This window comes from Pan troglodytes, chromosome 15, assembly GCF_028858775.2.
Source record: "Pan troglodytes isolate AG18354 chromosome 15, NHGRI_mPanTro3-v2.0_pri, whole genome shotgun sequence".
In the NCBI taxonomy this organism is placed as follows: Eukaryota; Metazoa; Chordata; class Mammalia; order Primates; family Hominidae; genus Pan; species Pan troglodytes.
Window position 1 is genome coordinate 22,846,472 of NC_072413.2, and position 20,429 is coordinate 22,866,900.

The following is a 20,429-nucleotide window of genomic DNA, read 5'->3' on the forward strand; positions in this document are numbered from 1 at the left end:
GTGACTCAAATGCTGATAGTGATATTGACAGAGATGGCCAGGCTCATGAAGTCTTAGATGGAGATGAGGAACTTATTGGGAACTGGAGCAAAGGTCACTTTTGTTATGCCTTAGCAAAGAACTTGGCTGCAATGTACCCCTGCTCTAGGGATTTGTGGAACTTTGAACTCAAGAGTGATGATTTAGGGTATCTGGTGGAAGACATGTCTAAGCAGCAAAGCATTCAAGATGTGTTGTTGCTGCTTCTAACAGCCTGTGCTCATATGCATGAGCAAATAAATGACTTAAAGTTGGAAGTTATATTTAAAGGGGAAGCAGAGCATAAAAGTTTGAAACATTTGCAGCCTGGCCATGTGGTAGAAAAGAAAAGCGCATTTTCAGGTGAGGAATTCAAGCAGACTGCAGAAATTTGCATAAGTCAAAAGGAGCCAAGTGCTAATAGCCAGGACAATGGAGAAAAGGCCTGGAAGGCATTTTAAAAAACTTTGAGGCAGCTTCTCCCATCAACTTCTGGGGAAGCCTCAAGAAGCTTACAATCATGGTGGAAGGCAATGATTGTGTTTCCTGAGGACTAGCAGGCCTAGGAGGACTTAATGGTTTTGTGGGCCAGGCCCAAGGCCCTGCTACCCTGTGCAGCCTCAGGACACTGCTGCATGCATCCTAGCTGCTCTAGTTCTAGCCATGGTTCAGAGGGGCTGTCGTACAGCTTGGGCTGCTGCTTCAGAGGGTGCAAGCTGCAAGCCTTGGCAGATTCCATGTGGTGTTAATCCTGCAAGTGTGCCAGATACAAGAGCTGAGGCTTAGGAGCCTTCACCTAGATTTCAGAGGATGTATGGAAAAGCCTGGGTGTCCAGGTAGAAGCTTGGTGCAGGGACAGAGCCCTTATGGAGAACCCCTATTATGGTAGTGGGGAGGGGAAATGTGGAGTTGGAGCTCCACACCGAGTCCCCACTGGGGCACTGCCTAGTGGAGCTATGAGAAGGGAGCTACCATCCTCCAGACACCAGAATGGTAGATCCACTGACAGCTTGCACCCTGCACTTGAAAAAGCCACAGGCACTCAATGCCAGTTTGTGAAAGGAGCTGTGAGAACAGCCTTGGAGGCGTAACCCTGCAAAGCCACAGTGGGGGAGCTTCCCAGGGCCTTGAGAATCCACCCCTCACACCAGTGTGCCCTGGATGTAGGACATGGAGTCAAAGGAGATTATTTTGGGGCTTTAAGATTTAATGACTGCCCTCGGGGCTTCAGACTTTGATGGGGCCTGTAGCCCCTTTCTTTAGGCCATTTTCTCCCTTTTGGAATGTGAGTATTAACCCAGTGCATGTATGCTTATTGTATCTTGGAAGTAACTAACTTGTATTTTATTTTACAGGCTCATAGGTGGAAAGGAGTAGCTTTGTCTCAGATGAGAATTTGGACCTTTGAATTAATGCTGGAATGAGTTAAGACTTTGGAGGACTGTTGAAAAGGAATGATTATATTATGAAATGAGAGAGGGACATGAGATTTGGGAGGGTCCAGGAGTGGAATGACATGGTTTGGATCTGTGTTCTCACCCAAATATCATGCTTAATTTTAACCCTCAATGTTGGAGGATATCAATGTTGGGGTCTGGTAGGAGGTAATTGGATCATGGGGGTGGATTTCTCATAAATGATTTATCACCATTCCACTTGGTACTGTCCTCATGATTGTGAGTGGGTTCTCTTGAAATCTGGTCTTTTAAAAGTGTGTGGCACCGCCCCCCTCCAATACCTTGCTCCTGCTCCCACCATGTGAGATGCCTTGCTTCCCCTTTGCCTTCTGCCATGATTGTAAGCTTCCTGAGGTCTGCCCAGAGGCTGAGCAGATGCCAGCATCATACTTCCTGTACAGTCCACAGAACCGTGAGCCAATTAAACCTCTTCTATTTATAAATTACCCAGTCTCAGGTATTTCTGTATAGCAATGCAAGAACAGACTAATAAATCTGAAGGAAAACCCATTTTCAGAAGAACATAATGGGATCAAGAGTCACTTAAGTGTGTCTCATTTTTAGCCCCAAATTACTAGAAGCATTAGTGTGTTCTTGCATTGCTATGAAAATACTTGAGACTGGATAATTTATAAAGAAAAGAGGTTTAATTGGCTTACAGTTCTGCAGGCTACATATGAAGCACAGTGCTGGCATTTGTTGCTGGTGAGAGCCTCAGGAAGCTTACAATCATGGTGGAAGGTGAAGGGGAGCCAGAATGTCACATGGTGAGAGGAGGAGCAAGAAAGAGAGAAAGGGGAGGTCCCAGACTGTTTTAAACAACCAGACCATTTGTGAACTAACTGATACTTATCAGAAAGGTGATGGTGCTAAACCATTCATGAGGGATCTGACATGATCTAATCACCTCCCACCAGCCCCCACCTGCAACATTGGAAATCACATTTAAACATGAGATTTAGAGGGGCCAAAAGTCCAAACAATATCCTTAGATATGTAAGGAAAGAAAAAGTATGATTCATACTCAGGAAAATGGCAATCTACAGCCTTGACTATGAAGGGAAATGATGTCAGATGGTTTCTCAAATCTACAGAGAGCAATGAAAAGTACTAGTGATGGTGAATATAGACATCTAGTTTGAAGCTATATAGTTGCAATGTTTCTATATTTTTTCTAAAATAAAAATGAATACCATAATCTTTATATTTTCCACTAAAAGGAATGCTGAGATATAGCTCAAAGACAATAAAGAAATTAACAAGGAAAAGTGGAAAATATATTAGGCCAGGTGTGGTGGCTCACACTTGTAATCCTAGCACTTTGGGAAGCCAAGGCAGGTGAATTGCTTGAGCTCAGGTGTTTGAGACTAGCCTGGGAAACATGGTGAAACCCCATCTCTACAAAAAATACAAATAGTAGCCAGGTGTGGTGGTGCACACCTGTAGCCTCAGCCACCTGGGAGGCTGAGCCAGGGGGTAGAAGTTGCAGTGAGCCAAGACTGTGCCACTGCACTTCAGCCTGTGTGACAGAGCCAGACCTGTCTCAAAAGAAAAAAAAGTGGGAAACCTATTTGACAAAAAAGAAAGCAAGAAGCTGGCAAGAGAGAAGCAAAATCTATGAGATAAATAGAAAACTAATCGCAAAATAGCAGATCTAAGTTTAATCATAATAATTGGATTAAATATAAATGGAATAAGCACTCTAATCAAGGGGCAAGGACCAATTATATGCTGTCTTTAAGTGACACACTTTAACTACAAAGACACAAATAGGTTCATATTCAAAGAATGAGAAAATATCTCATGCACATTCTAATAAAAAGAAGTCTGTAGTGGCTTATCTGGTTGGGGACTGGCTGAGAGCCAGGAAAGGCTTCTGAATGTGAGGAAACAGTGTAAGAGAAACCCCCAGGGATCCACACTCCAAAATGGTCTTTTATGATCTTGGCTATAGGAGAATCTCTTGATTCACTAAGGCCTCAGGACTGACATATGTAGCTGCTTAGAGATTGCACAGAGATATTGCTCCAGAAAGGGAACTCACTACAAAATCCCAAAGGCATCCAAGCCTAGAACAGCTTCAGCTGGACACCATTCTCGACAGCCTAGATATTGGGGATCTACAGACATGGCTGCTGCTCCAAAAAGGGAGAAGGGAGACCAGGCACTCTTATGCACCCCTGGGAGAGTCCCTACCATCCTGCTGTGTGCTCCTGTTGAGAATGAGACATGAGTGGACCATACTCTAAACAGCTTCTTGCCCGTACTGCTTCCTTGGGGAAGGGGGCATCCGCTCTGGTCCCAAGCTTAAGATGCCATTTTGAGAGTTTAATGCTGGGCTTCACGTCACCCTTGGGCTGAGCTTGGGCTCACGTGGCTGCAACCACCCCCCAGCCAAGGAACAGCAAGGAAACCAGCTGCTGCTACACTTATCTAGAACAATACCCACTTCCCTACAACCATGCTGCTGTAAGACTGAGATGTAAGTAGACCACACTTCTTACAGATTCTTGCCCACACTGCCAGCCTGTAAAAGGTTCCACCTTCCCAGGTTGCAGACCCCTGGTGCCATTTTGAGAGTTTAACACTGGCCTGTGCTCTGCCCTTGGGCAAAGTAAGCACTGACATGGCTACAGTTTCTGCCCAGCTGAGGAGGGACACGGAAATCACACTCTCCTATGCATACCTAGGACAATACCTAGCACCCTGATAAGGGCTGCTGTGAGACTGAGACTTCAGTGGATGGCAGTCTTCACAGCTTCTTGCCCATGCTTTTCATCTGAGGGAGGCCCTGCTGTCTCTTGTCACAGACCCAGAGCCAACACCATTTTGAGAGCTTAACATTGGGCTTTGCCCTGCCTTTAGGCCAAGTTCAAGACAACATGGCTGCAGCTGCCACCCAGCTGAGGCAGAGACAAGGGAGACCAAGCTCTCCTAAGCACACATAGTACAATACCCACTGTCTTTCTACAGATATTTGTGGGACTGAGGACTAGTCTTCCCAACCCATCACAGCTTCCAGACCACCAATATAGACCACTTGGGTTTCAGTGCTCCATCACTGCTACTGCTATCACCCGCATTACACCAGCTGCCCAGGGGCCTGAGAACCTGAACATGCGCAAGCCCTTAACTCCCATTACTAGAACACTTTTAAGCAAGCCATCTGGAGGCCCAAGAATCAGCCCTCTGGGACACACTAACACCAATGCCAAAGTAAACTTCTCTGGGGCCTAAAAACAGGCACACTCAGCCCGCTGCTGCCACCACTGGGGCTTGAAGACTGGCTCAGCTGGTGTCCAAGTCCTCAGCTAAACTTAACCACAGCCTTAACTAATAACTATACCTAAGCCACTGAGGATATCACAGATACCACTGATGCTGTGTGCTGCTGAATAAGACATACAAAGATCACACTACCACAGGCACTCCAAATTAAAGCCAAAGTGTCCTACTATATATATACATCTTCAGAAAAAAAATTGTCCCCTAAAAAAACATTTCAAAAAATTGGAACAAGCTATATCAGATGCTCAGATGTTAATAGAAGGACACAGGATTCACAAAAGGTAAGGAAATATGACACACCAAAGGACCACAACAATTATCCAGCAACATATTCCAACCAAAAATCATTGCTCAATATTCCAGATAAAGAATTCAAAATATTGATTCTGAAGAAGTGCAATGAGATACAAGAGAAATCTGCATCAAACAAATAAATCAGAAAGGCATTCAAGAAATGAATGAGAAATTTACCAAGGCGATAGATATCTTAAAAAAAAAAGCATAAGTTCTGGAATTGAAAAGCTCATTGAAAGAAATAAAAAAAATATTTGAAAGCTTCAATAATAGACTAGATCTAACAGAAGAAACAATCTCAGAATTTGAATACAGGTCTTTTGAAATAATCCAACCAGACAAAAATAAGGAAAAAAGAATAAAAAATAATGAACAAAGCAGATGTTTGGGACTATATAAAGCAAACAAACTTAAAAATTATTGGTGTTCCCAAGGAGGAAAAGAGATCAGAGTTTAGAAACCCTGTTTAAGGAGATAATCTATGAAAACTTCCCAAGTCTAGCAAGAAAGTTAGACACCCAGCTATAGGAGGCTTAGCAATCTCCATGAAAATACATTGCAAAAAGGATTTCACCATGGCATCATATTATATTCAGAATGTCTAAAGTCAAGGTAGAAGAAAGAATTTTAAAATTAGCAAGAGAAAAGCATCTAGTCACCTGTAAAGGAAACCTTATTAAACTAACAGCAGACTTTTCAGCAGATACCTTACACAGCAGAAGAGAATGATATGGTATATTGAAAGTACTGAAAGGAAAAAATCGTCAGTCTAGATTTTTATTTTCTGCCAGAATAAGCTTCATAAATGAAGGAGAAATAAAGTCTTTCCCAGAGAAGCAAACACTGAGGGAAATTGTCACCACTATACCAGCCCTAAAGGAAATGCTCAAAGGGGTCTTAAACATGGAAACAAAAGGTTGATATTCACCGTCACAGAAACAAATGAAAATATAAAACTCATAGGTCTTATAAAACAATCACACAAAGGAGGAAGAGAAAAGGATCAAATGGCAACATGACAGAATTTCATCAAACCACAAAGAGAAAAACACAGAGAAAAAAAAAGAAAGAAAGAATTTATAAAACAACTTGAAAACAATTAACAATGACAGGAATAAAGCTTTACATATCAATATCAACCTTGAATGTAAATGGACTAAATGCTCCACTTAAAAGATATAGATTGGCAGAATGCATTAAAAACATGACTGAACTATATTCCACTTACAAAACTCATCTTACCAATAAAGACACACATAGACTCAAAGCAAAGAGGTGGAAATAGATATTCTACACAAAAGGAAACCAAAAGTTAGCAGAAGTAGCTATATTTATATCAGATAAAACAGACTTTAAATAAAAAGCAGGAAAAAAGACAAAGAAGGTCATCATATAATGATAAAGGGATCAATTCAGCAAGAGGATATAGCAGTCCTAAATGTATATGCATTCAACATTGGAGCACCCAAATTAATAAAACAAATATTACTAGACCTAAAGAGGTGGCAATACAATAATAGTGTGAGCTTCAACATCCCACTCACAGGACTAGATAGATCATCAAGACAAAAAATTAACAAAGAAACATTGGACTTAAATTGGACTTTAGACTAAATGGACTTATACAGAACATTCTATGCAACAACTACAAAATATACATTGTTTTCATCAGCATATGGAATATTCTTCAAGATAAACCACATGTTAGGTCATAAAACAAGTCTTAACAAATTTTAAACAATTGAAATTACCTCAAGTATCTTCTCAGACCACTGTGAAATAAAGGTAGAAATCAATACCCAGAGGAACTTTGGAAACCATACAAATACATGGGAATTAAACAACATGCTTCTGAACAATCACTGGGTCAAGAAAGAAGTTAACACAGAAATTAATTTTTTTTGAAACACATGAAAATAAAAATGCTATATACTAAAACCTGTGGGATACAGGAAAAGCAGTGCTGAGAAGGAATTTTATAGCATTAAATACCTACATCAAAAAGTAGAAATATTGAAAATAAGCAACCTAACAATGCAAACTAGAAATGCTAGTTTGACAAGGAACTAGAAAAGCAAGAACAAACCAAACCCAGAATTAAAAAGAATAACAGAAATAACAAAGATCAGAGGAGAACTAAATGTAATAGAGACCAACAAAAGTTTACAGAGGACCAATGAAACAAAAAATTGGTTCTTCAAAAAGATAAACAATATTGACAAACCACTAGCTAGACTTACCAAGAAGAGAAAATCCAAATAAACACAATCAGAAATGAAAAAGAGACATTAAAACATGCCACAGAAATACAAAGATCATCAGAGACTATTATGAACAATTATATACTTACAAACTAGAAGACCTAGAGGAAATGGATAAATTACTGAAAACATCTCCTGAGACTGAACCAGGAAGAAATAAAACTCCTGAACAGATCAATAGTGAGTAGTGAGATTAAATTAGTAATAAAAATATTCCAACAAAACAAACCCAAGACCAGCTGAATTCACAGCTGAATTCTACCAAACAAAGAACTAATACAAATCTTCCTGAAACTATACCAAAAAATCAAGGAGTAGGGAATTCTTCCTAACTCATTCAATGAGGCCAGTGTCACCCTGATACCAAAACTAGACAAAGACACAACAAAAAAGAAAACTACAGACCAATATCCCTGATGAGCCTAGATGCAAAAATACTGAGCGAAATACTAGCAAACTGGATTTAACAGCACATAAAAAAGATAATATACCGTGATCAAGTGAGTTTTATACCAGGGATGCAAGGATGATTTAACATACACACATCAATAAATGTGATACATCACTTCTACAGAATAAAGGACAAAACCATATGATTGTCTGAATAGATGTAGAAAAAGCATTAGATAAAATTCATCATCCCATCATGATTCAAATCCTCAACAAACTAGGCATACAAGAAAGATACCTCAACATAATAAATGCTACATATGAAAAACTCACAGCTAAATGAGGAAAAGTTGAAAGCATTCCCTCCAAGCATTGGAACAAGACAAGGATGTCCACTTTCACCACTCTTATTCAACATGTGATATGGTTTGGCTCTGTATTCTCACCCAAGCCTCATCTCAAACTGTAATCCCCACGTGTTGAGGAAGGGAGGTTATTAGACCATGGGGGGCAGTTTCCCCCATGCTGTTCTTATGATAGTGAGTGAGTTACCATGAGATTTGATGGTTTTATAAGGCAGTTTTCCCTGCTCTTGTTGGCTCTGTCTTGCCTGCCACCATGTAAGACATGCCTGCTTCCCCTTCCACCATAATTGTAAGTTTCTTGAGGCCTCCCCCAGCCATGTGAAACTGCGAGTCAATTAAACCTCTTTCGTTTATAAATTACCCAGTCTTGGGAAGTTCTTTATGGCAGTGTGAAAATGGACTTATACAACATGGTGCTGGAAGTCCTCATAGAGCACTCTGGCAAGAGAAAAAAATGAAAGGCATCCAAATGGGAAAAGAGGAAGTCAAATTATCCCTGTTTACTGATGACATAATCTTATATCAGGAAAACCTTAAAGACTCCACCAAAAAAACTGTTACATTTAATACATGAGTTCAATAAAGTTTCAAGATACAGAATTAGCATACAGAAATCAGTAGCATTTTTATACACCAATAATAATCTAACCAAGGACCAAATAAAGAGAGCAATCCCATTTACAATAGCTACACAAAAATACCTTGGAATATATTTAATCAAGGAGGTGAAATATTTGTATTAGGAGAACTAAAGAACATTGATGAAAAAAATTGTAGATAACACAAACAAATGGAAAAACATCCCATGCTTATGGAGCAGAAGAATCAATATCATTAAAATGAAAATGTTGTCCAAAGCAATCTACAGATTCAACACAATCACTATCAAATTATCAATGTCATTTTTCAGTGAATTAGAAGAAACATTCCTCAAATTCATATGGAACCTTAAAAGTTCCTGAATAGCCAAAGCAATCCTAAGCAAAAAAACAAAAAAAAAAAACCCAAAAAACAAAGCTGAAGAAATCATATTATCTGACTTTAAGTTATACTACAAGGCCATAATAATCAAAACGGCATGGTACTGATATAAAAGTAGATACATAGATCAATGGAACAGAATAGAGAACCTGGAAGTAAAGTCACATACCTACAACCAACTGATGCTTGACAAAACCAACAAAAATATACACTAGAGAAATAGACACTGTATTCAATAAATGATGCTGGAAAAATTGAATAATTATATGCAGAAGAAGGAAACAGGATCCATCTTGAGTTACCATATGCAAAACGTAACTCAAGATGGATTTAAGACCTAAATGTAATACCTGAAATCATAAGAATCCTAGAAAAAAACGAGAAAAAAACTCTTCTGGACATTGACCAAAGCAATGAATTTATGACCAAGTCCTCAAAAACAAACGCAACAGAAGTGAAAATAGACATATGGGTTTTAATTAAACTAAAAATCTTCTCTGAATGGTAAAAGAAACAATCAACAGAGTAAATAGACAACCTATACAGATGGGAAAAAATATTTGCAAACTATGCATCTGTTAAAGTGCTAATATCCAGAATTTATCAGGAACTCAAACAGCTCAACAAGAAAAAAATCAAATAACCCGTTAAAAAGTGGGCAAAAGACATGAACAGACATTTTTCAAAAGAAGACATACAAGAGGCAAGCAAACATATGAAGAAATGCTCAACATTACTAATCATCAGAGGAATGCAAATTAAAACCAAAACAAGATCTCATCATACATCAGTCAGAATGGCTATTGTTAAAAAGTCATAAAACAACATATGTTGATGAAGATGCAGAGATAAGGGAATGCTGATACACCGTTGGTGGGAATGAAAATTAGTACATGTCTATGGAAAACAGTATGAAGATTTCCAAAAGAGCTAAAAGTAGAACTACCATTTGATCTTGCAATCCCACTATTGAATCAGTACTGAACCAAAGGGAAATAAATCATTATATAAAAAAGATAAGCGTACTCATACATTTATTGCAGCACTATTTACAATAGCAAAGTCATCAAATCAACCTAAGAGCCCATTAGCAGAGGACTGGATAAAGAAAATGTATATACCATAGAATACTACTCAACCATAAAAAAGAATGAAATTCTGGCTTCTGCAACAACATGATGGAACTGGAGGCCATTATCTTAAGTGAAATAGATCAGAAACAAAAGTCAAAAACTGCACGTGCTTTTACTTATAGGTGCAAGCTAAAGAATGGATATACATGGACATACAGAGTAGAATAATAGACATTGAAGACTACAAAAGGTGGGAGGTTAGGAATGGGGTGAGAGTTGAAATATTGCCTATTGGGTACAGTGCTCACTATTCAGGTGATGGATATGCTAAAAGCTTGGATTCACCACCATGCAACATATGCATGTAAGAAATCTGCACTTGTAGTTCCCAGATATATTTTTAAAATTCAATTAGGTAATCCACCATTTTAATAACATAACACAGTAAAACCATATGATCATTTCAATAGTAGCCTCCCCTGCCACCCAGCCCCTCCCACACCCTTTAATCCTGTATCGTATCCCACATTTGTTTTGAGCCAGCTTGGAGATTCTCAGATACATCCTTATTAGCTATTGGCTCCACACTCAGGGACTTTCCTGGGATATTGTTTCTTGGATGGTGCTAGGAATTCTCAGGAAATCCAGGACCAATTGTTGCTCCTTACATTCCATGAGAGTGAGCTACTGTCAGCACAAAGTTGTCTTGTACCAGAAAACCCCCATACCTCATCCTGTTTCATTTGTTTTTATAGAACTTTCCATCGCCATGTAGGGTGAGGAGTGTGGATTGGCTTCTTTGCCCCATTTGATCCCCCCCAAAAGAGAAATTGTATCTCTGTGTCCACAGAACACAAAAGACAGAAATTCCCTGTGGCCTGAAAAATGGGTCATTAAAAGGTTGGAATGGTCTGTAGCAGCCTTCAGGGAATCCAGCACACTGAGATTGAGGCTCCTGGCTTCTATGGGCATCATGGCAGGCTTAGAGCATGACCTGACTCCTTCCCTAGTTATCAATCTCTTTCTGTAGATATGAAGGAGCTCAGTCACTGCTCTGGGTCAAATATACTTCAAATACATGTTAAGGGAAAGGCATCTATCTTCAGAATAGACCATCCTGGAAAATCTGGAAAACACTCTGACCTACCGTGGTTGCTACTTTGTTCAAAGATTTTCAGACCCCATGTCCTGCTCACTTCCAGGATAGGGCTGTCTTTTAATACCTAAACATGATACACTGTTGGGGCAGAATACTCTGGCTTCTTTCTCCTTCATCCTCAGTCAGGCATGTAATAAATACTCTACAAATGTTTACTGGATACACAAATGAACAGTCCTAAGGTGTGCTGTGTGTTCCACAGCTGGAGAAGAGAGTTTCTAATGGAATCTGAACACCAGGACAGATTTATCTTCCTAAGGCACTCAGCCTTTGGGATAAAGAGGAGAGAGGACAAAGGACTGCAGATCAGAATGAGATGGGGCAATGGACTGGAAGTGGTCTTGTGGGGGCTCACCTCCGTCAGGCCAGGAAGCAGTGATGAGGCAACACTTTGCTGGTTCAGTTAGGGTCTGGCTTCTGCCCTAGTACAGCTGAGTGGTTTAGCAGAACAGAGACAAGGTGAGGGTGATGTCTAGGAATCTGAGTATAAGATATCTCTTCCACCCTTAATCCAGATGATAGCTCCTGGAATATAGCTGCCCGCTCTTGGGTTTGGAGAATGGGAATTTATAGCCCTTATTTTAAGCTGTACTTTTCTACCAGAATCATGTGCCACCCTAATTAGAAATCACTTTTCTGGTCAAGGTGGATGAGTCATGAAAATGATATCACCCATCATTGCCCTTTGGGAGAAATTTTTGTTTCTGTCTTTTCAGAGTATTATCTCTGCAATGGAGCTGGAGTTCAGTAAATTCCTGGGTATGACTGAAGTAAGATGTATCAGAGATAGCCTGATTAGTGCACTGTGGAAGTACCAGTCTTCCATATGTCAAGCCTCTGAGGGTGGGGATGGTCACTAACCTACATTAGCCCCAGAGGGAAGAGGAAAATCTAAGAGGATCAGGAATATCAGCATATTTTCTATAGGCTGCTTAGTTCAGGAGTGACCTGTGCCTCCTTCTTCCAGGTTTTTCAACCCAACAGGTAAAGTGAGGAAGGGCAGGCTCAGTGACCATCAGTTTCTTCCTGGCCTATTGATTCTTAAGATGTAGACTTTCACCATGTGCCTCCTCCCTCCCACGGGAATGTCTGTATGGTGAGGGTGTTGCAAAAAACGTTCTTAGGCAGTTGCTGAGTCGACATGACCACCTTTACCAGGAGGAAGTCCTGGACTTGCAGATGGGATGAATGGGGTTCTCGGGGACTTTGGTGTTAGTCAGAAGTAGTGTTCTCTTATGTGGTTGAATTCTGGATCTTCATAGAGCCTGAACATCATACCACATTGCCTTGCATTTGTGATTAGCACCTGCCTACTTTCTGAAATATCATCACCTGACTCAATTCTTTTCCTTTAAGTTTTTTAAACTTAAAGTCTCTTTTAAACTAAAAGTCTCTAGAACTTTTTTGTTTAAAATAAATGCAAGAGGGCCAAACACTGGTCTCACCTAAAACACACTGGCAAGAATCTAGTCATCCATGACCTTCTTTGTACTGTTGAGTAGCAGTTTCAGGCGACTGCAGAATCTTGTGGAGCAACACTTGAGATTCTGGAGTAGAGAGAGGTTTCTCATTTACATGTACATGTCAGACACAGTCCTGGCCTTGCAGGTAGGGCCTCTGAAGGCTCCACATGGAACGGGAAGAGGCAGGGCTCAACTCAGAATCTTCAGATTTTCCATCTACACAGACTCTTTCTCCTCTGCTCCCCCTTCTCTGGCCTTTGGTTGTTTGAAAAGGAAAATGGCTTAGTGTGGGTGAATGGGCGTGTGTGTGTGTGTGTGTGTGTGAGAGAGAGAGAGAGAGAGAAAGAGGAGAAAGACTTTCTCTTTCTGAAATACCACCTGACCCAATCCTTCTCCTTTTTGCCTTAGCTGTTGGGTTGGGGGAGAAGTTCCCAGTGAGGTTTCTGTGCCTGAGCTTACCATAATTTTATGACTTTCCATTCAAGTTGATAAGGCTTCTAACGCGCAAAGTCTGCACGTGGAAAAAGAAAGAATTGTGTTCTTTTGCACTGGTTTTCATTGTGCAAAATGCTTTCTTGCCAAAGTTCTGCTGATGAGGTTTACTCAACAGGGAAGAGTGCAGATTTGTTAGAAGTGGTGGATCTGGCTTCTGGGATGGTCACCTTCTGGAGGTGAGTACCCTGGGGTCTGTAGAGACCTTTTCAGTAGGGCAGCAGAGACAAAGAGCTGCCTTGGAAGTGCTGACTGGCAGAGAAAGACCTGAAGATGAGATGAATGCCCTTGGGGCTTCCTGGGGACTGAGTCCTGAGACTGGGCAGTGCTCTGAGGCTCTAAGTAAATGCCACAGGGAGGAAGGGCTGAATGGGGGACTTTTCTACTAGCAAGTATTCTTTCCATTTGTCAGTGCAAACATTTAATAATGAGACTGTTATCCCCCAGAGCATGCCAGTAATAGATAATTTCTATGGGTAGGCAGTTAGTAAATACAGAGAGAATGACTGAGGATTGTTAAAGATGTATTATTGATTAAAATTTTGTTGATAAATGGCTTACACTGAATATTAGACAAATAACTTTCTGATAAGAAATACACATAAAATAATGGTCAAATTCATCAAAGCATTTCTGTATATAGCCTGTTGGATTTGATAATATGTCTGTTCAGGGATTATTTCATTTAAGATTAGGAAAACTGCAAAAGTTCAGATGGTAAATGTCACACTGAAAGGAGTAATTAATATTTCTACTTACCTAGGAAAACCTCCTGACTGATTCTGTGTAGTTACTTTCAGCAGGTGTTTAAAGCTTAATTTTAAATTATGTGATTTCAGTAATCTTTTGTTTGAATATAATATTGATGTAGACAGTCATGGGCTAATCTTCAGGGCAAATGTATTGTTATTTAGGTCAACATTTTGTGAGGTGTTTTATATACCTTCAGAGTATCAAAAATTCTCAGACAGATCTTCATCACATTGGTGAGGAAAATGCTGGCTTATAAGTACAGTGGGGTTGGTATAGCATAAGGAAGGGCTATAAACCACAAAATGACTGAGATAGGTCTCAATCTAACAGAAGTTTATTTAGCCAAGGTTGAAGATGCACCTGGGGAAAAAATACAAGCCACAGGAGCATCTATGACCTGTGCTTTTCCCTAAAGGGTTTTAGGAACTTCAGTATTTAAAGGGGAAAGAGCAAGCAGGAAGGTAAAAATGGGAGAGAGAGTAGGACTTCAGGCAGATGGTTATGTTCTTGTGAGGTTCTGATTAGCCTCAGTAAATCTACATCTTACACAAGATAAAGTAAACATGTGGAAAAGCAAGTAGAGGAAATGAGGTGATGCCACAGGATTGTGGATTATAGCTGTTTGGAAATAAATAGAAAGCAGTTTTTTTTCCCCCCATGGGTCAGTTCCCAAGCTTAACTTTCCCTTTGGAATAGTGAAGTTTGGGTCCTGAGATTCTATTTTCTTTCACAAGGTTTAGGACAAGCATGCTGGCTGGTGGTGGACGCTGCGGTTCTTCCATCCTTGGCTATTGTGATTAGTGCTGTTACTAACATGGGTGTTCGTTAGCTATTTTTAAAGAAGCAAAATCGCTTTAATTTTTCTTTATTCTAGTGCTTGTATGGTTTAATGTTTTTGCATTTAGATCTGTGATCCATTTGAGGTTTATTTTGAAGTATGGTGTGAGGAATGGATCCAATTATAGCTTCCATCCCCTCCAAATATCTATCTAGTTGTTCTAATGCTATTTATTAAAAATCCATTGTTTCCCAGTGATTTGAGATGCCACCTTTTTCATACACTAAAGTAGGTCTCTTTTTTTGGAATTTCAGTTCTATCTTTTTGGCCTGCCAGTCTTTTTTTTTTCTTTCTTGGAATGGGGTCTTGCTCTGTCGCTCAGGCTGGAGTGCATGGTTCACTGAAGCCTCAACCTTGTGGGTTCAAGTAATCCTTCCACTTTAGCCTCCTAAGTAGCTGGGACTATAGACACATGCCACCATGCCTGGCTAATTTTAAAATTTTTGTGTAGAGACAGTGTTTCCCTATGTTTCCCAGACCTAATCCCCAATGTGATGGCATTAGGTGGGGCCTTTGGGATGTGATTAGGTCATAAGAGCTGAGCCCTTTGAATGAGACTAGGTCCCTTGTAAAAGAGACATCAGAGAATTCCCTTGCGCCTTTTGCCATATGTGGACACAGGGAGAGGATGGTTGTCTGTGAACCAGAAAATGAGCCCTAATTAGACACTGAATCTGCTAGTGACTTGATCTTAGACTTCTTAGCCTCTAGACCTGTGAGAGATAAATTTGTTATTTATAAGCCACCCAATTTGTGCTATTTTGTTGTAGCAATCCAAACAAACTAAGTACTGAATGACGTTTAATGAACAAATGAGGAATTGGTTATTTATACTCTGTGGACGTTTATTAAGGCTCTGGCAACACTGTGGAGCTGGCCTGTGTCCCCGAGAAGAAGAGTCAGTCACAGGGGGGTCTCCATCTGATCCAGCAGTTTGAAGCTTCTCATTGTTCTCCTTATCCAGGGCAGGAAACTTGAGACCCTGGTGAAGACTTCTGGAGGAACCCCTGACGACTTTCCATAGGAGACGATGCCGTGGGCCACATTGTTACACAGCAGGGGGCCTCCGGAGTCCCCCTGTAGGTAGAGAGGGGAAGGGAGACTGAGACAGGCCTCCCTGCTCCTGCTGCCCTGAGCTCCGGGCTCTCAGGGAAGGCAGGGGTGGGTGGGCCCCTTCAATTGCTGGGTGTGTGTGAGATGGAAGATCGGTGGGGTGCAGGAGCAAAGCCTCTGGATCTTTTCGTTCGCTGGACTTCAGCTCTGCCTTAGTTACTGTCTCCAGCCTAATCTGAGTCAAGGTACCTCTCCCTTCTCCAGGAGAATGTTGCCTATGTATGTGTTGTGGGTCTTCCTCCTATTCCGCCAGAGACCAGGTTGATGGGGAAAACAATCCCCAGCCCACCCTGGTCTGGCTGCCAGGCTGAGGCTGTGGGGATGGAATCTGTTCGCACTGCCTGGCTCTGCACGGGCCCCTCTCTCCAGGGGTGTGTTGGCCAATGCCCATGCCTTACCTTGAAGGCAGACTTCCGTTCCCGGCGGTCCCCCACACAAATCTGCCTTCGGGGGTCGTAGGAATCGAAGATACGGAGGCACTGACTATCCCTCTGCACTCTCAGCTGCACCTCTCGGAGTGTATCTGTTCCCCTCCTCAAGCTGACCCTGCCCCAGCCGGCCACAGTGCACCGCGTCCCGGGTCTCAGTCCCTCCTGGGCTCTAGGCAGAGCCACTGGGTTCACATTTCGATTCCGTCTGACTCTTCTGCTCAGCTGGAGGAAGAATGTAGGCGTTCCCGCTCAGCTGGGGCCTCCAGCCAAGGCTCGGAGGTCGCTGGTGCAGTACACATCCCATGCCCTCCCCGCCACCCCGGAGCCTTGCCCTCACTTCCTCCTCCATTGTCCCTGGACACACTAGGAAGGAGCCAGAGGGCCAGGTAGGTGGTACCTGCAATAACATGATGTCATTCTGGATGGTCCGCTGATTATATTGAGGATGGCGGATGGCTCTGCGCGCAGTGATGTGTTGCTGGGTGTTTTCCCGTCTCTGGACATTGTGGGCGCCCAGGGTGACATTTATATTGCTGCAAAAGCAAGAGGTAGGTCTGGGCTGCAGGAGCTATGGTCCACCAGCTCTGCAGGGTAGGCAGACAGCACGGGGAGGGCAAGACTGCAGCTAACCAGAATCGAGGGGTTGGGAGGCCCTGGGGCTCAGCTGTATCCTCTTTCTCAGCAGCTCTGAGCTAGGGATGACAGGGTGGTAGTTGCCTTCAGGTTTGCTTCCCCAGATTAAATTGATAAATAGCCTGAGTTTATATTTTGAGCCCCAATATGTGTCTTCCATCTCTTCCTCTTGCTCTTTTTGATCTTATCCTCCTTTCCTCCTCATTTACACTGGCCTGTTCCCTCCCGCAAAGACTCACTTGGTCTTTCTTTCACCCTTTCATTGCTACAGCTCTTCTTTCAGATGGCTCTTCCTCCGAAGAGCTCCCCAGGGCTGTGTTCCTGGCTGCCCAGGAAGTTCCTTAGCTCCTCACCTTCCCCAGCAGTGAGCTGCTGTCAGCACAAAGTCTTCTCGCACCAGGAACCCTCCACATCTGCTCTGACCTGCTGGACTCTGGATCTGAAGATACGCCATGTAGGGGCGGGAGTGGGGCCTGCTCTCCTGGCCTCCGATGATCTCCCCTGGAAGGAAGCATTTGGCACTTAGCTCTATGCTTGCTGAACCTGCAGTGTGGGTACCAGATTGGTGGCTCCAGAAAGGCTGGAAGATGGGGATGGCAGGAGAGAGGGTGCAGGAGAGGGAGGAGATGGTGCTGAGGGTTGGAGTCTATGGGGCAGCAGATTGGGAGGGGGCTCCAGGGTTCTACAGGAAACACTGCTGTCTTGAAAGGAGCCCTTTTCCCCATCCTAGGCCTCAGCTCCCTCCTCCTCTCCAAAAGAGGGAGAACAACCCTTGTTCCAGGCAAGGCCAGCTTCAGCCTCAGGTATTGAGAAGAATGCTTTGCTGTAAGTACAGGATTGTTCCTGAAGTTCCCTTATACTTTTATCCTCATGGAGCTTCCCAGAGCCCTCTGAGTCCAATTCAAGACCACGTGGGACTGGTGTTTAAAAATCTAGACATGAGCTGATGGTACTGTTATTGCTGTATTCTTACCTCCTAGGTAGGGTCTGACACATGCTGCCAAATTATTTATACAAAGCATGTTTTTATAGCACTTATAGTGTGTGGGCAATTCCAAGACATTTAAATACTCTAACTTATTTAACTCTCATGGCAACTCTGCAAGATCGGTATTAATATTATTCTCATTTTATAGATGAGGAAACACAAATTCAAATAACTTGCTCAACAGTACAGAATTAGGATATACCAAGGCAATTTGGCTCAAGAATCTATGGGATGAGGTCAGGCCTCTGAGGGTGGGGATGGTCACTCACCTGCTTCAGCCCCAGTGGGTAGGAGAAAGGCCAGCAGAAGCAGGAGTGGCTGCATCTTCCCTGAAAGGCTGCCCAGTCAGTTGCTGCTGTGCTTCCTCCTCCTAGACTTTAAGGCCCTGAGAGAGGAAGGAAGGGGTGGGGACCGGGGATTGAGAATTCACAGTCCCATTCTCCTGCTACCATGAAAGGTTTCATCACCCAAGCCTGCTCAGGAGGTTTGCCCACAAACTGCCGGAGATGTGGGTGAGACCGTGTAATCCAAGCCAACATAGTGAGCTCTTGTGCAGCTGCTAAGTCAGTGCCGAGAGCAGAAATAGGAACCCAGCACAACAAGGAAGGGGCTTGGGGCACTGTGTCCAGAACCCTCAATCCATCAAATTCCAGAATACTCCAGCAAAGCAAGAAAGCTGGCAGCTGCCCACTTCCTGTTTTCTACTCCTCTGGGATTAGATCATCATTGCTTTTGAATTTCTGGGTTTCTCCTAATGAATGCAAGTTCCCTGGATTGCTTATCTGTATATACTTAATAAGTCTGGAACAAGGATGAATGAAAGGGTGTGGTGTGGTGAGGGATGTGGGTAAGAACATCAGGAAAAAGTTGAAGGGGGCAGAAGAGGAAAGGGTAAGCCTGCCTGCTTTCAGTGTTTGGCCCAAGACCACCCTGCTGAGACCCCTGTTGCTCTAATTTCTTTCTAGAAGTTGTCAAGTCAGATTGCGTAGGCACTCTCCTGAGTAGGTGAAGTGTGCGGCTGGAGAAAGAAAAGGAAGAACAAGGCTCTGACAATCACAATGACTTTCTTAGGTCACTTGAGTCCTCAGTGAAAATTGTGACACAATTGAAGACTTCTACTTGCCTGTTTCCTACCCAAGGTTAAAGTCCTTATGTTCCAGACAGCTCCTTGCTTGCAGAAAAGGCTTAGTGATTTGGTTTTATTGGGAGCTGTTGTATCCTAGCTGGAAAATATCTAAGATCCCATTTCACTGGTGACGTTAGAGGCCCATCAACCTAATCCCAGGAGTGAAAGCTTCTGAGAAGGAGGTACATTCATTGCTGTGCTACCTATAAAAGAATTAGAGCCACATACTCAACAATGGGAGAAAAGAACAGCAAATTACTGCAGAGTAATGCAGTGGATTATTAAAAACACTTAAAATATTTAGAAGATTCTGTGTATGCACAGAAAACCGTTATAATCCAGTATAATTTTTGCAGAAATAGCAGAATTGAAGACTAATACAATTCCCAATCTCTTTTTTTCTGTCTTTTATTTTGAAAATCTTTTACTTAGGTATTTATTTTTAACTTCTATTTTAGGTTTGGGGGTACATGTGAAGGTTTGTTACATAGGTAAACACATGTTACGGGGGTTTGTTGTACATATTTATCACCCAGATGTTAAGCCCAGCGCTCAATAGTTATCTTTTCTGCTCCTCTCCCTCCTCTTACCCCACTGTCTGTTGTTTTCTTCTTTGTGTTCACAGTTCATATCATTTAGCTCCCACTTATAAGTGAGAACATGTATTATTTGGTTTCCTGCGTTAGTTTGCTAACTAACATGTATTATTTGGTTTCCTGCATTAGTTTCCTAATAGCCTCCAGCTCCACCCATGTCCCTGCAAAGGTCATGAGTCCATTCTTTTTTATGACTGCATTTGTATATATACCATAATGTATATGTACCACATTTTCTTTATCTGGTCTATTGACGGGCAGTTAGATTGATTCCATGTCTTTGCTTTTGTGAATAGTGCTGCAGTGAACATTTGCGTGCATGTGTCTTTATGGTAGAATGATTTATATTCCTCTGGGTAAATATCCAGTGATGGGATTGCTGGGTCGAATGGTAGTTCTGCTTTTAGCTCTTTGAAGAATCACCATACTGCTTTCCACAATGGTTGAACTGCTCCCACCAACAGTGTGTAAGTGTTCTCTTTCGTCTGCAACTTTGCCAGCATCTGTTATTTTTTGACTTTTTAGTAATAGCCATTCTGATTGGTGTGAGATACAATTCCCAGTCTTTATGGAGCATAATAGGCCCTCTTGAAAATCTCATGAAAGTTAGGGTTCCTTTCCTTATACATAAATATATAATTTTTTTCACTTATTTTTAGAGCTGCACAGAGATTAACCTCTTCTCTTGTACAGGCTCTATAAAATGTCTT

The 20,429-nt window shown here is 41.9% G+C and overlaps 1 protein-coding gene across 1 annotated transcript; it reads right to left on the reverse strand.

The window, feature by feature from the left end:
* Positions 1–15,652: 15,652 nt before the first annotated feature.
* CTSG (cathepsin G) lies at positions 15,653–18,471 on the reverse strand. Its single transcript, XM_522810.8, has 5 exons — positions 18,267–18,471; positions 17,363–17,510; positions 16,774–16,909; positions 16,344–16,598; positions 15,653–15,909 (listed from the first exon to the last, which is right to left on the reverse strand). Exons 1-5 carry the CDS (start codon positions 18,319–18,321, stop codon positions 15,736–15,738), a joined length of 768 nt encoding a protein of 255 aa, XP_522810.1. The 5' UTR covers positions 18,322–18,471; the 3' UTR covers positions 15,653–15,735.
* Between the last annotated feature and the right edge of the window lie 1,958 nt (positions 18,472–20,429).

What these genes read in the sequence shown, in the direction of transcription:
- CTSG (XM_522810.8), bottom strand. Translation starts at nt 18,321, where the DNA reads ATGCAGCCACTCCTGCTTCTGCTGGCCTTTCTCCTACCCACTGGGGCT. An exon ending in GCAGCTCACTGCTGGGGAAG is followed by an intron (nt 16,910 to 17,362) that starts GTGAGGAGCTAA and finishes TTGCTTTTGCAG; the next exon opens with CAATATAAATGTCACCCTGG. An exon ending in AACGGAAGTCTGCCTTCAAG is followed by an intron (nt 15,910 to 16,343) that starts GTAAGGCATGGG and finishes CTCTACCTACAG; the next exon opens with GGGGACTCCGGAGGCCCCCT.